We start from the raw sequence: 21,292 nt of genomic DNA, 5'->3' as shown, positions 1-21,292 counted from the left end.
CATGTGGCACAGTTCTGACCAAGGAGATGTAAGTTGAGGTTGTTGGTAGCGGGGAAGCCTCCAGAATGCTCTTTCAAAGATGGATGAATGATGGGGCTCTGTGGGTATCTTGGGTTCATAAGGTGGCCATGAAGAAAAGTCTAAGAAATCTTAACCTGGTCTCTTCTGAGTTGCCAAAGAAATTCTCAGTATATGGGAGAAATAAAACCCCCAAAGTATCCTCCAGTTCCTCATGCCTGGTCAATGATGGGCACTCTGTTCTGGGGGAAGTTACCCATGACCACTAAATCTGAGTATGTTAAACCTAAACCACACTGAAATCAGGACAAAAACAGAGATGGGGAGAATGAGGCCTGGTGAGGACACTTCCTGTTAGTTGTCCCCCCTTCTCAGCCCAGGGTGTAGCTGAGACTGGCAGTGAGGCTATTTCTAGGGCAGGCACTCATTTGCTCAGGGATTCCACCATTTAATCTATAGTAGAGCCAGTCAAGCTGCTTGCCCTATTCCCAGTTAGTTTTTCGGACTCTGGTTGGGCAGGGGGTTGACCCGATAAGGACCCATGCCCTCATTCCTTCATTACACCTTGGACCTGTTGGCCAGAGGTGTGGTGTTCTTTACTTAAGGTTAAAAGGCTCTCTCCAGGTTTTGTAATAGCTTGTCCTTTATTACAAATGCAACTCAGCTATATATTGTCAGTTGATCCCCTCCCTCCAAAGTATCCGGTTCAGGATATCAGCCCCCTCTTGGGACCACTGAACTGCCCCCCGTTTCTTTCCAGGGCAGGTTAGATGGAGTCCCTCAAACAGGCAGTGGGCAGGGGGAGATTTACAATTGATCATCACAGTCCTCTTACAAGTATTGATGCTTAAATCAGCATCCCAGGGGAGCTGAAAAGTCTTCAGGATGGGATGGAGTGGGGCTGTGCTTCATCTGAATCCTCAGAAGGTGGAGATGAGAAGCATTTTCTGGGATTTAGTGTGAGTGGGGCATGTCCTCCCCAAACTTGTTCTGGTGAGCAACGTTCTTCACATCTAGGAGAGCCTGAGGAGGCGAGAGAGGGTGGGGAGGAGAGTGAGGACCCCTCAGCCAGGAGGTTGCCCCACACCAGTCCTCAACCACCCTTCTCCTGGACTGTCCTGTCCTACATGCAGAAGGGTCCTCACTCTCCCTTTACCCAAGCACAGAAGGTCTGTGTGAGGGTGTGTGTGCGCACGCGTTAGAGGCTCTGCCCAGGACCCACCTGGTGGTGGACATAGGCCTCACAGTTGTAACACCAGGTGGATAGGTCGACGTAGCTGAGGACCAGCGGGTGTCCTGAGTCTTCGTGGTGGTGGAGCATATGAGCACTGATGTAACGACCGCAGTATACCTGAAGTTGGGAAGTGAGGATTGAGTGGGGATCAGTACCCACCGGCAGTCTGCTCCCAGCCAACCTCCACCCCAACCCCTTCTTCTGCTGCCTACCTGATAGCAAGAGAGACACACCCAGTTCTCCTGGAGCACTCCACAGTCCTGACAAGGTTGGGTCACGTCGAGGCCTGACTCAGGGATGGGGCACACTGCCACCAAATGGGGACACCAGGGCAGCGGTGTCACGGCATAAAGCACGACCTGGAATGGATGAAACTGAGTGAGCTAGGGACTCCATCTCCCCATCCCATGTCCCTCCACCACATTTTCCTAGCTGGAGGCTGGAACGGGCAAGAGACAGAAGCCACAGTCTTCTCCCTGGTGCCTGAGCTCACCTGGTCAGTGTCAGCATGGTCCCCACAGCTCTCATTCAGCACAGAATCATCCACGTCCTGACCTCCAGCTGCCTCTCCTAGTAGCCCCTCCTCTTCTGGGATCTGAGATTCTGGTGCCTTCTGGATGCAGAGGTAAGAGATGTATCTGAGAGGCCAGATTCTTGCCCCTTCTTCCCCCTAACTGGGTGTGGTAGGTCTTACCTCAGCCTTGTTGTTTAGTTCCAAGGTCCTGAGATTCTCAATCAGTTTACTGGGGGATATCTGGGGTGTGGCTCCTTGCACAGGTGAGGTTGGGGGAGTCTGGTTATCAGTACATGAGGTTTGGATCACTTCAGCTCCCCCCACAGCTTCCTCTGAGGTGGTCTGGCCTGGTGTGGTTCCTTCTGTGGCTGCCTCTGGGATGGTCTGGTCCAGAGTGGTTTCCCCTGTGGTAGCCTCCAAGGACTGGTCCTGATTGAGCTCCACCACAGCAGTCTCTGACTTAGCTTGCCCGGGAGTGGACTCTTCCACGGATGATGCTGAGGGACCCTTCTCTGTGTCTATGTCCAGAATGTTCCCTTCTGGTGTGGTCATCCTCTCAGATGACCCAGGGTTGGCTGGTTGGGTCACTTTCTTGGTGATCAACTCAGAAGTAGAGGGTCCCTCCTTGTCTTCGACCTCTGGAACCACAGGAGGGAGATCCTTGAGTTTGAGTGCTCTCTCCTATCCTGCCCCTGATCCCTGCTCTCTCATGAGCCCCTTCACCCCCAGTTCCCCACGTCTGCTCACTCATGACTCGCAAGCTGCGCCAGTATCTGCGATGGATTTGGATGGTCTCGGTGATGGAGGCCAGGGCCCCCGATAGTGGGGGCCGCGACAGGGTTAGCAGTGGTGGTGGGTCCCCAAGGAGGGAACGGGTGCAGGCAGCCATGGACTCTGAGATGGATGTCAGGTTATAGCCACCCTTTGTTAAGAAAAAGTGGAGGAAAAGTATGATGGAGGGTCCCCGTGGAATCTGGGAGGCAAGATGTTCTGCCTTCCAATCCCCCTCCAGGGCCCTGCAAGTCTGGAGGGTGAAGACAAATGAGTAGAACACACATCTGTCAGATGGGCAGCATCCACCAAGTCAGATGGGCTGTTGAGGGAGATCAATTATGATGTAAAGTGCAAGATAATAATTACCATGATGACAGTAGCACTGAGTGTAATGTTAGTAACAGCAAATATTCCTCAAGTGCCTTCTGGGTGCCAGACCCTATATTGAGCATTTTATGTGTTATCAAATCACTTAATCCTTACCATCACATGTGCCCAGTCTGTAGGGAAACCCCCTTTGCTCAACATCCTATAGGAATCCCAGTCTCTGCTCTTTCTACAAAGAAACTGAGGCTCAGTGTGGTAAGATAATGTGTCTGAGTCCCACAGCGGGTTAGAGGCAGTGCTCAGGTCGGGAGCTGGGCTACCTGATGGGAGAGTCCAAGTTCTTCACCATTTCCCTGCCCTGCCACAAGTGGTCCTGGGCACCCTGTGGGACCTTAGAGCAGCTAATTAATCTCTGTGAGTGACTGTCCTTATCTGCTCAGTAGTGAAAAATAGCAGCATGTAAGGTGGCCCGAGAGGGTTCAACTAGCACATGTAACTCACGACAATTAGAAACTACTTATACAGCACTTAGCACACACCAGGCACTGTTTTGTGAGTAGCCAGCCCCATCTTACAGTTGAGGAAACTGAGGCACGGGGGGGGGATGTGGCGCAGGGGCACTGAGTGACTCACAAAAGGTCAGTGAGTTAACTTTGTCTTGGGAGATTTCTTGAGATAGCTCAACTAATGGTAAAGGATTTAGACGCCAGAGTGAGTAAGGCTGCTTGGGTTCAAGCCCTGGCTCTGCCATCATCAGATGTGTGGAGGTGGGCTAGTCACTACACCTCTCTGTGCCTCAGTTTTCCTGATCATGAGGGAGGAAGATGACAAGGTCAGCAGACTCTACCTCGGAAGGCTGTTTTGGCAAGTGAGCGGGTTAATATTACACATGAAGAGCTGGGAGGAGCGCACGGCAAATGCCAAGCACTCAGTTAAAGCTATTAAGCTGGTGTTATTGACACCGGGTGTCTACCAACAATCCCAGGTGGGGACACTCAAAGCAGATTTCGGCAAGCTGCCCCCGAGTGTTGCAGCTAGCCAGCAGAGAGGGCAGGACTTCAAGCCTTCCAAACCGTCCTCCCACCGTGGGAAGAGAGGCTAAGAGAATTACCTCCAGGATTAGGACAACACGGCCATTGGCGAGGCCCATCAGCAGGTGGGTGAGGTGGGCATAGCCCTCTGGCGACACGTGGCAGCCCCCCAGCGGGTCCCCCCGTGCAGCGTCAAAGCCAGCTGAGACCAGCACCAGTTCCGGGTTAAACTGAACCAGGAGAGAAGAGACATGGGGGCATGAGTGTGGTGGCCTGGGTAGCTAGTAGGGGAGGGTGACCCAGACACATAGAGATGCCAGTCAGAGAAAGATGGAGGACTGCAGACTGGGGGACACAGGACCAGAGCCCTGAAAATAGGAAGGGGAGGGGAGGACGTGGAGACACAGGGCAGGCAGAATCAGGGTCACAGAGACAGAGACATGGAGACAGATCAACAGGGATGTGGACACACCAAACATAGACTGAGAGACATGACGCAACAGAGACTGGGAGACAGTTCTGGAAATGGACAGATGGGGACACAAAGCAGAGTCATAAGGCAGAGACATGAAATGTGGAGATTCAGATGTCAGGAGATGGTGACATGGGACATACATGCACAACACAGGGATTTATACACAGTACCAAAGGGAGGTGCACATATACTTCCATCACAGAAAGTGACAATACAAGTGCCACAGGCAGAAAATGGTCACATGCCCACACATATGAGACGGTAGCACATAGACTGAACTGACATTGTGCTAATCACACACACATACACAACAGTACCTCACAGACGGGATGGTAAGCCACATCCACCCCTACACAGACACAGTCCTACATGTGCCATTACCCAAATCACCACACACACACACTGCACACAGAGAAAGCAGTCATCTATAGCCACACACTCACGCAGTGTCAGGCAAAGATACACAGGCTATTGCCAGCCAGACACACAAGCAGCTGTGGCAGACAGGCAGAGGGGGATGTCACACATACTCTCACACATGCTGAAAGCCACGCACCAGCTGTCACAGAGAGAGCAGTGCATGGTAACATCCAGTGTTACAGCCACCAGAGAGCAAAACGGTGGTGGCCAAGAGCCATTTGTGCAGCCACACACACACACACACACACACACACACACACACACTCAAACTCCTCCCTGCCTTGCATGTGCAATTCCACAGAGATGGCACTCACACAGGGCCACCTCCTATGCATCCAAAGAAGTCCACCACCACATACCCGGAAGTCCCTTATGATTATAGGACCGCAGGGAAGGCGGTCACATAGAGCCACTCTGCAGAGGCAGAAATATGCCAGGGCTATCGCAGAGTAACGTTCCCCCCCCCGCCAGCCATCACTACAGCCACCCACAGGATCAGTCACCCACTACAGCTGTCCCACAGGATCAGTCATCTGGAAGTCAGACACATGCAGGCCCACTGTCACCCACACAGTCACTGCCACATGCATCCCATACTATACCTCGTAGGCAATAGGAAGCACCAGACGATGCCAGGCAGCCAGGTAGTCGGCGTCACCCACGCGGGGCCCATTCCAGGCCACGTTGACAGTGAAGCCAGTGCCTGCGGCCTGGCCTACCTGGCTGCTGGCACCCTCATCCCCCATGGGAAAGAAGGTGCCGTGATCATACCGATGCAGGGAAATGTAGAGCACGCTGCCGGGGTGGGAAGGGGGCGACCATGGCTGGTTAGTGGCCCCCGGCACCCCTGAGGCATGCCCCGGCCCCTGCCCCAGCCCCTCACCTGGGGTCTTCCTCAAATATGTGCTGAGTTCCATTACCATGATGGACATCCCAGTCTACTATCAGGATCCTGGGGAGGGAAGGGCTCCTTAGTGACCTGGGACACTGGCCCCCTGAGAGAGGATAGGGGCTTGAACCCCAGGGTCTGTCTGCAGGGGCATTTATTGCTGGCGGCAAAACTCTGGGTCCCGGGGGAAAGCAGTGGGTGGCAGGCTTGCGGGTCCTATCAGAGTAAGGATGAAGGCCAGAGACTGGGTCCTGAGGTCTTCACTATGAGCCCAAGCAAGTGCTTGGGGCTAGAACCACCCCCCCAAAACCCCTGTATGGGTAAATGTGGGGAGCTGGATACTGGGTCTTCTGAAGTAAGCACTGGGGGCCTGGACCTTGAAATCTGTCAGGATGGCCATCAGGGGCCAGAAATGAGGGAGCAGGGAGACACTGGGTGCCACAATCTGGGGGTCCTATCCGGTTAAGTACTATAAGGCTAGATCCTTGGTCCTTTTCTGGGGAAGTACTGGGCAAAAGTACACTTGGGTGTTTCTGGGTAAGTCCTAGTAGGAGTCTGCACCACTGGCCCAGTGAGTAAGCACTGGGCTGGTGGCAGGGGTGGGGGTAATGGAGCCCAGGGAGCCCTCACCGCAGCGCATGCCCACTGATGGACTGGGCATGGCGAGCAGCCACAGCCACAGAGTTGAAAAAGCAGAAACCACAAGCGGCATCCCGCTCTGCATGGTGTCCTGGGGGACGCACCACAGCAGCACCATTCAAAACCTGGGGGGAGGAGCAGGAAGCAAAGATTAGACCACCTGCCCTCGCTGCTTTCTCTCTCCTTTATTCCCTTTATTCTCTTCTTCCGTCATTGCCACTACCCCCAGCTGCTAGGCGCCCCCAGCCTATAATCCCCATCCCCCCACTGCACTTGCCAGTAAGCAAGGCCTCTGGGGAGCAGGGGTCTTCCTTCCTGTGCGCCTCAAGGCCCAGCCCCACACCTCTTTCCATCCCCCCTACCCCTCCCAAGACCCCCCCCCCACACACACACACACTGTGGAGGAGGTACCTCTCTGGCTAGTACAGCCTCCACCAGGCGGCACACAGAGCCAGTGGCCAGCTGCGCACAGGCAAAGGTGCTGGGGCAGATGTAGATGGAGTCAAAGTTGGAGCCCTCGCGGTGCAGCTCCCGGGTTTTCATCTTCTCGGTTGCCCGCAGACGGCCCACATACTCGGCACTGGAGGCACAGACGGGGGACAGTCGGGTGCTTCCATCCCCTCCACCAGGGCAGTAGTGGGGGGGTGGAGGGAGGTCTGACCTGTGGCAGGTAAGCAGCTCAGCGTCCGTGGCAGGACGTGTGGGCAAGGTAAGGCAGCGCCCTGCAAGGCCCAGCTCTTCCAAACGGCGCATGATCCGAAAGACTCGCTGAGGCATCTCTGGGTGATGGCTGGGTTTGGGGTGGGGGTGGGCAAGGAACAGAGACAGGGCTTAGTGCTTCAGAAAGGGGGGAGGAATGTCCCTGTCTATTTAGCCAGTGGCCCTCCAACTGCATACTTGTCCCACAAGTTGTAGTGACCCATCATCCGCTGGTCATAGACCAGCCCTGTGCGAGCCTGCAGCATGGGCCATGTCAGAACTGGGAGCACTGAGGGCTGCCACGGTCTCTCCTCTTCCTTCTCCGCCTTTTCCTCCTCCAGGATGTCCTCCTCCAGGGCCTCAGCTGTAAAGGGAGGCCACGTTTACTCTACTTCCCCAACCTCAGATCCCTGTAATGCTCTGGAACTCAGTTTACCCAAACATAAAAGAGGTGAGAGGCCTGAAACCAGGGTCCAGGGCGAGAGAGGTCCTGACGCTCCCCTACCAGGAAAAGTCATGCAGGGTCTGGGAGAGTCTCTCTCAAGGGCTCATTTCATGCTTGACTCCCCACCTAGCCCCCTCCCTGCCTCCTACCTGATCTCACAAGGACCTCCCAGAAGGGCTCCAGGGCTTCCAGGGCGCAGAAGAGTGACGCCTGGGCACTAGAGGGCAGGGGAGGGGAAATGTGATCAGATGGCCAGTGGGCGGGCAGTACGGGTCCCACTTTTCTCCTCCTCCACCCTCCACTAGGGTGCTCACCTTGGGCAGGGGGCACTGGGAGACTCCAGGATGGGGCAGGGGTCTCCCAGAAGGGTGTGGAGTGAGGCGCTGACACCCTCAGCCAGGGCGCGGAGGTTGTAGCCGCCCTGGGAAAGGAGTGGGGGGGGGGATCAGGAAAGAGCCACACATTATGAAGGAAGAACAGCAGTAATGCTACTAGGGTGCTGACTACACAGCAAGCAACAAGGAAAATGAAGGCTGACTTCCATTTCGTTCACCAAACAGTGCAGGGAGGCAATCACTACAGTTATGATGCCCATTTTGCACAAGGCAAGTGGGGGTACAAGTAAGTTCAGTGACTTAGATGAGGTGGTCCAGCTAGTAAGCAGAAGGGCTGGGACAGACTCCTGCCTAACCTGAAAGCTTTGTTCTAATGTCCTCCTGGATGGATCCATAGACAGGCTGAGACTTGAAGGGAGTCACTCACCTCCAGAGACAGGATCAGCTTGCCTCCTGCCAGACCCATGAGCAGGTGGGTTAGCTGAGCGAACCCTGCCGGAGTGGCGGCCATCTCACCCTGGGTGGGGGTAGGGGGGTGGGGGATGTGTGTGGAGGATCAGCCTGGCTCAATGCAGCCCCCTTCTGCCCACGTACCATCCCAGGCAGCCCACCTTACCTTGGGGTCCCCTTGGAGGGCATCAAATCCAGCGGCCACCAGGACCAGCTGGGGCTGGAACTGAGGGGGAAAGGGACTACATGAGGCCACTTGCCCTCACGGCCCATCCCTCAACATTGTTCCTGTCCCAACACACCCCAGACCCCCAGGACCTCAAGGGCGACTGGCAGAAGGAGGCGCAGGAAAGCAGCAATGTAGTCAGCATCTCGCATCCCCACCTGCAGACAGAGCAGCACAATGGGGACATTCTGCCCTCTGCCCCGAAACCGGCTGAAGGGTAGGGTGGGGCCTGACTTTGGAGGTGTAGGGCGGGCAGACGCTGACCTGGTTCCAAGGCACATTGATGGTATATCCCTGGCCTTGGCCAAAACCTATGGTGGACCAGTTAGAGGCCTTCAGGTGGGGCCAGAACCGACCCTGCTCATAGCGGTGGATGGAGAAATAGAGGACGCTGGAGGCAGGGAGGGGGAAAAAAAGGTGGGGGGCAGTTGAGAGTCAATGCCCCCAGACACCCCAACCCACAGCACCCAGCTGACTTGGCCACTCATTCATTCTCTCATCCATTTCCCCACTAACTCAACTCTCACATCCATTCATTCTATTTAGTCGCCAACTTATCCACCCTTCCATTCATGAATGTTCCTGTTTCTCCAACACTTCACTCATTCGTGCACTTGCTCTCTCACTGGCAAAAACACTGGTATCCTCTGCCTTTCTTTCTCTGTCTCTCATGAATAAATAAATATAATTTTTTTTAAAAAAAAGGACCTCAGGGGGTGATCCCAGCGTCCTGGGATCAAGTCCCACATAGGGCTCCCTGCAGGGAACCTGCTTTACCTCTGTGTATGTCTCTGCCTCTCTGTCTCCCATGAATAAATAAATAAAATCTTAAAAGAAAAAAACCCACTTGGTACTCTCCTCAGTGCTAGCTTGGGAGACCCTGACAGCGATGGGATCAAAATCATTACCAGCCTGCCCTATGGGCTCCCGTGACCAAGGTGGTGACAAGCAGGACAGATTCTGTGATGTTGGAGACCCAAGGGAGGCATACAGCTCTTAGCTGGCAGGAGCCAGCTAACGTGGAAAAGAAGAGCAGGCAAGGCTGGAGAGCCTAGTGCTTCCCCTGAAGGATGTGGGGAACCTTGAGGGCTAGGGCTTAGGGGGCATGGAGTTTGTTTCTGTATATGCGTGGTTCAGCTGAAGTGGGGGTGGTGGCTGAGGCTTCCTGAGGCCAGTGAAGGGGCCCTTCCTTCTCTCCAGTACCTTATAGGTCACCTCTACTACTTGTATTTTGTAGGTGAGACACTGAGCACTCAGGGCAGTGAGGACAGAGGATACACCAGAGAGACACAGAACAGACTCTGAAAAGGCACGAAGGTCTATGTTCTGATAGAAAGCCCAGCAGGAGGCTGTAGGAGGGCTTAATTCTGATGGGAGCAATCAAAATGAATAATCTTTCCTCCATCCATCCATCTGTTAACTCCCTGTCTTGTTTAAGAATTTTTTAAAAACTTTTTAAAGATTTTATTTATTTATTCATGACAGACACACAGAGAGGCAGAGACACAGGCAGAGGGAGGAGCAGGCTCCATGCAGGGAGCCCGATGTGGGATCCCGGGTCTCCAGGATCAGGCCCTGGGCTGAAGGCAGTGTTAAACCGCTGGGCCATTGGGGCTGCCCCTGTTTAAGAATTTAAGGCAACAGTTTTTATCTTTCTTCAGAGAAATGCAAGGAATAGCAGTAAGCAATGAATCTAAACCAACTTAGTCACATTTTAAAAAGTGCTGATAATGTGGTAGTGAAAATGGATGCAACTGATATAGAAAGATTCTTGAAATCGAAGAAAACACCTTGGAATCGAGCAATGAAACCCATGCAAAAGTTCTGATCTTGAGTAGGTGAGAGATAACTGTTTTACTTTTTAAAAAATATTTTATTTATTTGACAGAGAGAGAGAGAGAGAGACAGACAGATTACAAGCAGGGGGAGCAGCAGAGGGAGAAGCAGACTCCCCACCAAGCAGGGAGCCTGACTTTGGGGCTCGATCCCAGGACCCTGGGATCATGACCTGAGCCAAAGGCAGATTGCCTAGCTGACTGAGCCTCCCAGGGGCCCGACTGTTTTACTTTTGACTTTGATAAATATCAGTTCTAAACTTTTTTTTAAAGGAAGTTAACCAGTAGAAAAAGAGAAAACCACAGTGGAATATAAAGATGATCATCAGGGAAAGAAAAGAATAAAGAAAATAGTGGAAGAAAGCCAAACTCATGACAGCCACCAGAACCAGCAGAATGAACACCCAAGGAAACAAAGCAAACAGCAGGAGGGGTTTTTTTTTTTGCTTGCTTGTTTGTTTAAAGATTTATTTATTTTAATTTGGGAGAGAAAGAGTATGAGTGGGGAGAGGGGCAGGGGAGAGGGAGAGAGAGAGAGAGAATCTCAAGCAGCATGGAGCCCAACACAGCGCTCTATCCCGGGACCTGACATCATGACCTGAGCTGAAACCAAGAGTTGGATGCTTAACTGAGTCACCCAGGCACCCCAGCAGGAGGTTTTAAAATAAGTTCCACTGATTTCTAATAAAAGAATGGTGGACTGATAGCACAGGTTTACCTCCTTGCTCTCCCACAATCCCAGTCAAAAGACAGTAAAAGGAAGTTTAAACAAGGATCATCTCAGAAAGATGGAGACAATTAGAGACTTCAACAAATCCCTGGGAAATAGTCTTTGAGACTCCAACGGCCTCAGGGAGCCCTCTCTCATGCTGAGCAGATCACGGAGGGAACCCAAGATGACCTGAGGTTTCCCTTCTGGAGAAATCAAGTACATATCCAGGTCAAAGTACACAAAATCAATTCTGAGTAGCCAATTCACTGAATGACCAATTCACTAGATTTTCTTGTTCTCTTAACTACTTAGCCTTAGTTTACCTGTTTTTATCATCTTCATAGTAGTACTTTAAGGCTTGATCAATTTGTCTCCACCTGATGGAGTTAAGAGCCCAAGGGATGGGGAGCTAGGAGATTGAAGGGCATGGATAAATGTGTGCTTTTTTCCCCCCAATTATACATTCTTATTTATGAGAAAGAATGCATTGAATATATTTACAATTCTTCATATCTGTGCATATTGTCAATAACATATCCACAAAAGAACACAGCTGTAGCCTCCAATGCATTTATTAAAACAAAAAGAATGATGAATGAAGTTAGGGAATTCTTGTTTGCTTAGAGACGATATACGATGGTAAATTTTTTTTAATTTAAAATACATCCTCTATGTTTTAGAGAGATATTCTAGAATATTTACAGAAAAAAATGATATGGTAATCTGGGATTAACTTAAAAATATTACAGAAGGATGGCAGTAATAAAAAAAAGAAGAATGGCAGTGATGGCAGGTACAAATGAAATCAGATTGGCCAACTGAGTTGATAATTGTTGAAGCATTCAAGAAGCCAGAAACAGACAAAATAACACAGGAGAAAGAGATTAATAAAGATAAAAACAGAAAAAATAATTAAGTATAAAAAATAAATGCTAGGAGTGCCTGAGTGGCTCAGCTAGTTGAGTGTCTGACTCTTGTTTTGGCTCAGGTCATGATTTCAGGGTCATGGGATAGAGCCCTGCATAGGACTCTGTGCAGCGCTGATTCTGCTTGAGTTTCTCTCCCTCTGCCCCTACCCTCACTCTTTCTCTTGTTCTCTCTCAAAATAAATAAATCTTAAAAAAAATAAACATGGGGTACCTGGGTGGTTCAGTTGGTTTAGCATCTGCCTTTGGCTCAGGTCATGATCCTATGGTCCTGGGATCGAGTCCCATGTCTGGCTCCCTGCTCAGTGGGGAGTCTGCTTCTCTCTCTCCCTCTGCCATTCCCCCTGCTTGTACTTACTTTCTCTCTCAAATAAATAAAATCTTTAAAAAAAAAAACCCAAACCCCACTAGAACAGTGGATGGCCAAAAAAGCCAAAAGTTAGATTTGAAAAAATTAGTACAACTGACAAATGTTCAGCAAGACAGACGGTAAAAAAAAAGAGATGCCATCACAAGAAGAGTCCCCCCCCCCTTTTCCTGGCATTTGGCAGGACCCCATCTGATGCATGGCTTCCTGTCCATGCTCCCTAAGGTTAAGATCTGTCAGTGGACATGACATTTCCTGCCCCCACCCTGGGGAAACAATTTTGAGGAAACAGACTGGTATGCACTCCAGAAAAGCAGCCCCAGGACAGCCACCTTCAGCAGCATTTTTCAATATGAATGCCAAATAAGAACTGCTAGACATTTGAGGCAAACTGAGGAAAACTTAGAGCACTTCTAATTACTCCTCTCTAAAAACAAGCTGACGAATAAGAGGATGCAGAAACAGGGAGGAAGAAAGTGCTTTTGAAGATGAAAACAATGTCTAAATATGTAATTCAATGGAAGAGCTTCAAGATATAATATAGTTGAGGAAATCTCCCAGGACACAGAGCAAAATGAAGAAGAAAACACGAGAGAGGGACACCTGGGTGGCTCAGCGCTTTACCGTCTGTCTTCGGCTCAGGGCGTGATCCCAGGGTCTGGGATCAAGTCCCACATCAGGCTCCTTGTGGGGAGTCTGCTTCCCCTCTGCCTGTGTCTCTCATGAATAAATAAAATCTTTAAAAAAAGAGAATACAAGAGACCAGACAGAATACAGTGGAATACAGGAGCACCTGGGTGGCTTACTCAGTTAAGCATCTGCCTTTGGCTCGGGTCATGATCCCAGGATCCTGGAATTGAGCCCCACACTGGGCTCCCTGCTCAGCAGGAGTCTGCTCATCACTCTGTCCCTCACCTCACTCATGCTCTCTTGCTCTTTCTCTGTCTCTCAAATAAATAAATAAATTTTTCTTAAAAAGACTCTTAAGAAGAAAGCATCTGAGGAGGGCAGCCCTGGTGGCGCAGTGGTTTAGCGCCGCCTGCAGCCTGGAGCGTGGTCCTGGAGACCCGGGATCGAGTCCCACATCAGGCTCCCTGCATGGAACCTGCTTCTCCCTCTGCCTGTGTCTCTGTCTCTCTCTCTCCCTCTCCGTGTGTGTTTCACATTAATAAATAAATAAAATCTAAAAAAAAATTAAAAAAAGACTATCCTTTAAAAAAAAAAAGCATCTGAGGATTTAAGAAAGGCATGAGTCTTCAGATGTAAAATGTCTACTCCCTGCTAAGAGGAATGAAGGGGCGGGCCGGGATGAAAGTTCAGAACACAGGGATAGAAAGAAGAAAGTGGTATCTTTGGAGAGGGAAATGGATTACTCAGAAAGAAATAAAAGTCAGACACCTGTCAGCAACTTTGAATGCTACATAATAATAAAGCAATGTTCAGAGAACTGCCAACCTAGATTAAATAATAGGCCATGGGAACTTGGGATCTGTGGGGGAAAAAGGGTATTCTATGCAATTGATTTGATAGAAGGCTGAATAAAACAACACTTAGTGTCCCTACTGACGAGGACTTGCTCAATCACTTTCCACAGGAAGGGTAAGCTGGTGCCACATTTTAGGAGGGAAGTCTGGCAGGAGACCCCAGATTTTTTTTTTCTTTATTTATTTATGATAGTCACAGAGAGAGAGAGAGAGAGAGGCAGAGACACAGGCAGAGGGAGAAGCAGGCTCCATGCACCGGGAGCCCGACGTGGGATTCGATCCTGGGTCTCCAGGATCGCGCCCTGGGCCAAAGGCAGGCGCCAAACCACTGCGCCACCCAGGGATCCCGAGACCCCAGATTTGAAAGCCCATTGACCCTCTGACCCAGCAATCCACACTTGGAAATTCATCCTATACGTGTACAAAGGAGGAATGCAAAGTTACATCTTTCTAAATTACAGATTTTAAGATAATATAAAATGATATATTTTCATTGTAGAACTGTCTGTTATAGCAAAAACTGGAAAGCACCATAAATGTCTGAGGGTTAAATGACCAGAGATACAGCTATACAACGGGATACTGAACGCTCCTTGCAAAGACCAAGGTGTTCTTTAGAGGCACTAATGTGGAGAGGTGCCCAGGACACGTTGTTAAATGCAAAAAGCAAATTGCCGAAGAACACAGAAAGCAACATCCCATTAGGGGGTGCATTAATGACCATACTAAATATTCATCCATCTAAAGAAAAAATTCTGTAAGAATATAACTGACACTATCAATAAGTTATTTGGAAGTGGCAGGAATTCCAGGAGACTCGCTGCTTTAGACATTTCTGTATTGCTCAATTATCTTTTCTTTTTTTAAAATCCTGCTAGAATTTTTAAAAAAGACTTTATTTATTTTACAGAAAAAAAAAAGTATAAGCATAGTAGTATGCAGAGGGAGAAGGAGAAGCAGGCTCCCCACTGAGCAAAGAGCCCGACATGGGGCTTGATCCCAGGATCCTGGGATCATGACCTGGGCCTAAGGCAGACACCTTACCGACTGAGCCACTTAAGTGCCCCAATGTTGTTCAATTTCATTAAATATTTTGCAGTAGTCAGAATCAGAAAAATAAACCCGTAATTTGAAGTTCACTCCAGCTCCTAGGGAAACTTGTGAACAAGGTCTTCAAACATCTGTGGGCTCAAATCTCATCTCTCCCACTACTTTGTATGACCGTGTGAGCTGTAAGCCTCAGTTCCCCCATCTGTAAAATGGGGAAGCCAGTGGACCCTGCCTCACAGTGAAATCAAGCAAGAAAGAAGGCAATGCAGAGAGCTGCACAGAACTGGGTTCTAAGGTGGGCCTGATGAATGTGAATGCCTTCCGTTCCTGCCTAGGCTCCTTCTGGCTGGGCCTGTAAGGATGCGGGGGTGGCTGGAAGTCTAGCATCTAAGGCAGCACTCAGGGCATACCTGGGGTCCTGGTCAAAGGTAAACTGTGTTCCTTGACCATGGTGTACGTCCCAATCCACGATAAGGACCCTGTGAGGATGACAGAGGTGGGGTACTATGTAAGAGGATCAAGGTGCATCTGGCGGAAGGGCCCAGACCAGGATACCCTACCCTGTGCCACCCCTACCACCCCCGCCCCCCTGCTTGCTGCTGACCTCTCAATGTTATGCTTCTGTTGAGCGTAGCGGGCAGCCACGGCCACATGGTTGAACATGCAATACCCATCCATAAGGCTGTGCTGGGCATGGTGTCCAGGAGGCCTGGGCAGGACAGGGAAGGCCACAGATTGGGGGTGGGGGTCCTCCTCTACAGAGGCAGACCCTCCCCTGTGTTCCAATTCTAGACCACCAACTCCTCTGGTTGCAAATCTGTCAGGAACTGAGTACCTGGGGCCCCCAGACCTTCACCTCATCTACTGCTCTCTACCCAAAGGAAATTGCATAATGTTCGTTAAAGTTATCAAAGTGTAATGCTCCCTTTGGCAGCACATATACTAAAATGTAGGCAGAGGGAGAGGGAGAGGATTAGCATGGCCACTGTGCAAGGGTGACACAAAAATTTGTAAAGTGTTCCATGTTTTTTTCACTATATTGTATACCTGAAACTAATATAACACTGCATGTTAACTATACTGAAATTAAAATTTTTAAAATAAGTAAAATAAAAGTGATCAGTGCACACACCCTCACAGCCATTTTGTTCCCGGGGACTCAGCCCACAGCCCACAAAATATAAAGGGTGAAATAACAATGTTTCTAAATGGATAATGGTATTTGCTGTCACATGTTTTGGAAACAGCAAATGACTGGGGAGAACCAAAATGCCCATTTCTAGGGGGCTGGTTAACTTCCTGTGCATTTGCACAGTGGCGTTCTACACAGATCTAAGGCATGCACTGTTCGAGAAAAGCTTTCCAAGACCTAGAAGTGAAAAATGCATGGTACGGAAGGGAGCATGTTGAGTGCTACCACCTTTTGTGGCTAAAAAAAAGGGGGAGGAGAAAGGCTGTATCTTCTGCATTTCATCAATTTTGGGATGCCAACAATGTGAAGATGTACAGTGATTTCACATGCCAACAACAAAACAGAAAACACTGCTAAATGAATTCTAAGACGCCACTGTTTGCAAGATAAGTCTGGTTTTCAAGATGGTAAAATACAGATTTCAGCATTGATAAAATATGGCATTTACTCCACGAATAAACACAGAATGTTTCTGGGTACACACATGAGTCATTGGTTACAATGGCTACCTCCAGGAGAGAAAGCAGGTCTCTGAGGGATGAGGGTAGGAGATTTTTTTGGTATCCCCTCTTGTATCTTTTGACTCTTGAACCATATGAATATACCACCCATACCAATACATTTTACATTCGAGAGAAGGAATTTTTTAAAATATAAAACAGCCAAATGCTGGTGGGTCCTACCTGACAATGGCCATGCCATTCCGGATCTCATTCCTCAGGACTGCATCCACCAGCCTAAGGACAGAGCCTGAGGCCAGGCAGGCACAAGTATAGGAGTTCTGAAAAGACAGTGGGGATCCAGAGAGGGAGTAAGGGAGAGAGCAGCCCTGTTCACTCCACTACTCCTCCCCAGGATGTGGTGGGCATGGGGATGGGAAACCCTAGGATTGCCACCACCCTCTGCTCTTACAGTTCTTATCCATACCGGATGCAGATAAACTGAGTCATAGGTGTCAGCTAGGATGCGGAGCTCTCCCTCATTCATGTACTGGGTCGTCTCCATCAGATCAATGTATTCTAGGCTGGGGACACAGACAGGAGATGAGATTCAAGGATTTGCCTCCCTCCTGGGCCTGAGTCAGGGCTGTCCCTTCTGAGCCCTGGTCAAGACAGGCCCCCTCAACTGTCAATCTGAGGGATCAGCTGGGATACAGGACATGTTTCCTGATTCTTCCCCAGCCAGCCTCATTTCCAGTAATATCCCTTGCTCTCTGCTCTAGCCAGAATAAATCCTACCCCCAGGCCATTGGCCATACTGTTGTAGCTGTCTGTACCTCCCTTCCCTCAGCTTTCCTCTTCATCTGACTCACTCTTTCTCAGCTCAGACAGCCCCTCTGCCAAGCTAGCTCTCCTTGAATCACATCACACCAGGGCCCTCACTCTGGGTTCCTGCAGCCCATGGAGGAACCTCTAATCACTCTCCACATGTCCATCCTCTGTTTACACACTAGGTTGTAATACCAACAGCCTATTGTGGGCTGATGACATGGCAGACACCACTCTAAGCACTCAACACATCCCGGAGCCTCCTGAGGAACTTCTGTTTACAAGTGCCTGTGTGATAGGCGAGGACGCTCAGATTCAGAGACTCAGCAACTTGCCCAAGGCCACAAGGCCTAGGACATTCCTTCCCAGAGAACGCGGCCTGCCCTGGTTGGCCCAGGGTGGCCTCCTCCCCACCGCTACAAGGCCCTGAAGCCTTCACCTGTGAACCAACATCAGCTCCTCCTTTTCAGCAAACCGAGCCTGGAGAGACACAAGGAATAAAGGGCTAAGGCATTGGCCGCACCCAGGCTCTGCCAGCTCCTGCCCACCACCCAGGGTGTCAGCTGAGGGACTCACCTGGAAGTACACGCAGCGGTCCAGGAGGCCATCCTGGATCAGTTGTTCCTTGATGGCATGGAGCCGCTCAGGGCCCTCAGGAAAGCTGGGTTGACAAGACATACAGTTACACACACATACACACACAGACTCTCTCTTCCCCCTCTAAAATGCAATCTTCCCGGAGGCAGGGGTTCTGTTTGTTTTGTCTACCACGGCATCCCTAGCTCCTCAGGAGATGGCAGACGTATTCGAGAATGAAATCTTTTGCCATCATGAGTCTTCTGTTGGGAGAGGGGACATACACACATAAGTGTGATAAATGAGCAAACCATGATATAGACTAGGAAGGCCTCCAACAGCAGGTGTGGGGGAAGGGGAGCAGACAAAGACCTCTTGTAGCAAGTCTCCTTGAGATGGGAATGTTAACTGGGCGAGGAGAAGGTGGAAATGAGTTTCTGGAAGAGAGGGCCAGCCAGGATAAAGACCCGAGCTGACAGAGTGCCTGGCGATGCTGGAGGAACAGCAGGGGGACCAGTGTGGGTGAAATGAAGCTACGCAAGTGACTGGCTGATGAGGTCACTGAAGTGGTGTGGAGCCAGATCACGTGGTACGTTATAGGCCAGAATGAAGAATCTGGACTTTACCTTGAGGGCAATGGTATACCCTTGAAGGATTCTAAAAAAGAGAACAGGACTCTAACTAATGTAATGCAGTATGTCAACTATACTTCAGTTAAAAAGTAATTAAAAAGAGAGAGACAACATCATCTCATACGTATTTTGGTTTTCTTTGGCTGCCATGTGGAGAACAGACAGCAGGGTGAGGGTGAAAGCAGGCAGCCAAGGAGAAGGCCTCGGCCAAGTCTAGGTAAGTGATGGTGGTGGTGGCAGTGGAGGTGGTAAGGAGAGGTCAGGTACTGAATACATTTCCAACACAGAGCCAAAAGAATTACAACATGTGTGAGCAAATGGGAGGTATAAATTCTTGCATTTATGCATGAAATATCCTTTCTTCAAGGAAGCCTTCTGTGAACCCTGGAATGCTAGTCTAGGGTCCTCTATCAAACACTCTTGAATCCCCTGGTCTGGGGTTATCCTTCGTTAAATACTTCACACTGCTGTTGGCTGTTTAATGATCTGCTCTCCTACTCAACTAACAGCTCCTAGAGAAGGGGCCCTGTCTGTCTTGTCTGACATGTCTGTATCACCAACTCCTGGAACACAGTGCATACTCAGGAGGTGTTGGCCAAATGAAAAGAATCTTTTCAAGCCTAAGCCTCCCCACTTGAAATCATCTGCTGCCAGTCTCCAGGCTAGCATAAGAATGGCTTTTCGTTCTTGCTAATGGGCTCTAAGGGCATTTATTTTTGTGGTTAGGGTACCGTCTGGAGGAGCCAGCCTCACCTGTCATCCCAGAGGCAGTGGAATTCATTTAGTTGCTCATCAAACACCAATCCAGTGCCACAAAGTGTCTTGGCCTCAAGGTTCAGATCCTGCAGGGAGAAAAAAGGGGAGAAACTGATCCACTTTGGGCCCGAGTCAGAAGGAACACACACTGTCCAGGAGGGAGAACCACAGGATTCTGATTGTCACAGGAAGCTAAATCCATTGAGCCCAGGCCACTCTCACCAGCCCTTGCAGGCCCACGATTAGGTCTTGCTCTGCTGCTTGGCTGAGCTTCTTCATTCTGCCTTTCTTCTTTACCTCTGCTAGACTAGGGCTGGAGTGGCTTAAGGCACCCTTCTTAACACCTCGCTTCTGCCAAACAGAGAGAAGGGTCAGATTCCAGGGCACGGCCTACTGCTCCTCCCCCCCATCAGGCAGGTTTGGGGCCTCACCGAGGTGACGCTGGAGTCGTGGGGGGGCGAATGGGGGTTATGCCTACTCCTTCGCTGCCTGGTTGTGGTGGAATCCTGGCCGGTGGAGGTCATGGTCGGGGAGACTTCACCCCTGACGCGGCTCTGGGGGGGTGGGGCGGCGGTGACTACCAACAGGCTGGAGTGCCCTGAGGGCCTCCCAGACCCCGCCCCCTATACAGTCTCCATCCCTTCTGCTATCCTACTCCCCACCGCCTTCTAAACTCCACCCCTTTCAAGGCCTTCTCCTTCCACTGGGGTGTCCACTCCACCTGGTCCCGCCCATCCCAGTAGGCTCCACCCCTTAACACTATTCTTTCCCCTTTAAAAGTCTTGCCCTTTAGCGGAGCAATAAGTCCCCAGGCTCAGTCCATCCTAGCGCCGGCCCATTCCAGCTAATCACCGCCCTTTCCGCTCCCCCAAATCACATTCCCAGACTCTTTCATTCCTCCAAGCCTCGCCAAGACCCCACCCCTTCACAAATCTGCCCCTTCCAGCTAATCTCCCAGAATAATCACCCACCCTTTCACTCAGCCAGACCCAGACCCCGCTCTGGCCCCGACTCCACCCTTAACGATCCACTTAACTCCACCCCTTATCAGGCTGGACCGACACCTTCCACTTGGCCAGATCCCGCCCCTAACGTTTCAAGGAGCCTCGCTCCTCGGGGAACTGCCCCTTTCCTTCCACCAGATCCCACCCCCTGCTCAAACCCTACCCTCAAGCTCCACCAAATCCCTTCAGCCAGTTTCAGGCCGCCTCCCACGAGTCCCCTCCCCCTTCCCGACCCCACAGCCGACGCCGACCAATCCCTTCGGCTCCACTCACTGAGCGCAGCCCTTTTTTCAAACTCCGCCCAGGGCTCCCGCCGCCAAATTCCTGGCGACCTGCGGGACGGCGGGTGCTTGAGGCCCTCTTTTCCATTGGGCCTGTCTCTACTGCCCGCCCCGATCCGCCTACGCTGTGCGTCGGTGCTCAGGGACGCGCCCTTCAGGCGGGCCATACTTCCCGCGAGCTCACAAACGCCGTGGGTGCGTCAGCGCGCAACGCTGGCTGTGCTGCGCCTGCGTGAAGCGTGCGCCGGCGGTTTGAGGTGGCGCTCAGGCTCTAGCCCGCCCCTCCCCCAACCACCGCCGCTGCCGTCCTGGCTCCTGTGGCCGCTGTCTCTCGATCCTTGTCCGGTCACCTTAGGAGTCCTCCGGACCCGCGCCAGTTGTCCTGTACGATGACTCAAGAGAGCAAACAAGCAAGCGAGGGAATTAGGAAGGGGCGGTTTCTTTTCTGGTGGCTTTCTGCGCGGCGCGCTGTGATGACGTAGCGCGGGCGGGCTGGCGGCAGGGCCCCGGAGCGCGGTGGATATTGGAGGATGACTGGTGGTGGCCAGAATGGGAGTGGTGACGAAGTTAAATGCTGTGAGGTTTTTCCGAGTTAATATTCACTAAGGTGGCCCACAGGAAGCACTCACTAAATGTTAGCTGCTGCTATTCTGCTGGGAATATGGTTGGTAGGATGGAAGGAAGTTTACTGAGTGCAGTCGTGATGATAGCAAGTAATACGTGACAGGCACTG

General features: G+C 50.9%; 1 protein-coding gene and 1 non-coding gene across 6 annotated transcripts; one reads left to right on the top strand and one right to left on the bottom strand.

Moving 5' to 3' along the window:
• Positions 1-643: 643 nt before the first annotated feature.
• Positions 644-21,037, bottom strand: HDAC6 (histone deacetylase 6). 5 transcript variants are annotated; one of them, XM_041741108.1, is made up of 29 exons: positions 20,910-21,037; positions 19,706-19,828; positions 19,497-19,625; positions 19,272-19,360; positions 17,887-17,971; positions 17,750-17,790; positions 16,955-17,066; positions 16,726-16,823; positions 15,455-15,559; positions 15,261-15,329; positions 8,741-8,867; positions 8,569-8,634; positions 8,417-8,476; positions 8,228-8,317; positions 7,780-7,886; positions 7,615-7,682; positions 7,219-7,384; positions 6,983-7,111; positions 6,733-6,901; positions 6,313-6,446; positions 5,677-5,745; positions 5,396-5,588; positions 3,979-4,128; positions 2,514-2,688; positions 1,947-2,404; positions 1,746-1,865; positions 1,465-1,611; positions 1,241-1,369; positions 644-1,041 (listed from the first exon to the last, which is right to left on the bottom strand). In XM_041741108.1, the coding sequence occupies exons 2-29, from the start codon at positions 19,796-19,798 to the stop codon at positions 973-975; spliced, it is 3,447 nt and encodes a 1,148-aa protein (XP_041597042.1). In that variant the 5' UTR covers positions 19,799-19,828; positions 20,910-21,037; the 3' UTR covers positions 644-972. The 5 variants fall into 5 exon arrangements, with proteins under 5 accessions (XP_041597042.1, XP_041597039.1, XP_041597040.1 ...); XM_041741105.1 differs by lacking the exon at positions 20,910-21,037 and adding an exon at positions 20,552-20,834; XM_041741106.1 differs by lacking the exon at positions 20,910-21,037 and adding an exon at positions 20,552-20,833 and having other exon boundaries at positions 16,970-17,066.
• LOC121483690 lies at positions 15,769-15,880 on the top strand. Its single transcript, XR_005985809.1, has one exon. It is a non-coding gene; the product is annotated as a U6 spliceosomal RNA (small nuclear RNA).
• Positions 21,038-21,292: the final 255 nt, after the last annotated feature.

This window comes from Vulpes lagopus, chromosome X, assembly GCF_018345385.1.
Source record: "Vulpes lagopus strain Blue_001 chromosome X, ASM1834538v1, whole genome shotgun sequence".
NCBI lineage: Eukaryota > Metazoa > Chordata > Mammalia > Carnivora > Canidae > Vulpes > Vulpes lagopus.
Note: the sequence above shows the minus strand (reverse complement) of the source record. Positions and strands in the feature narration are given on the sequence as shown.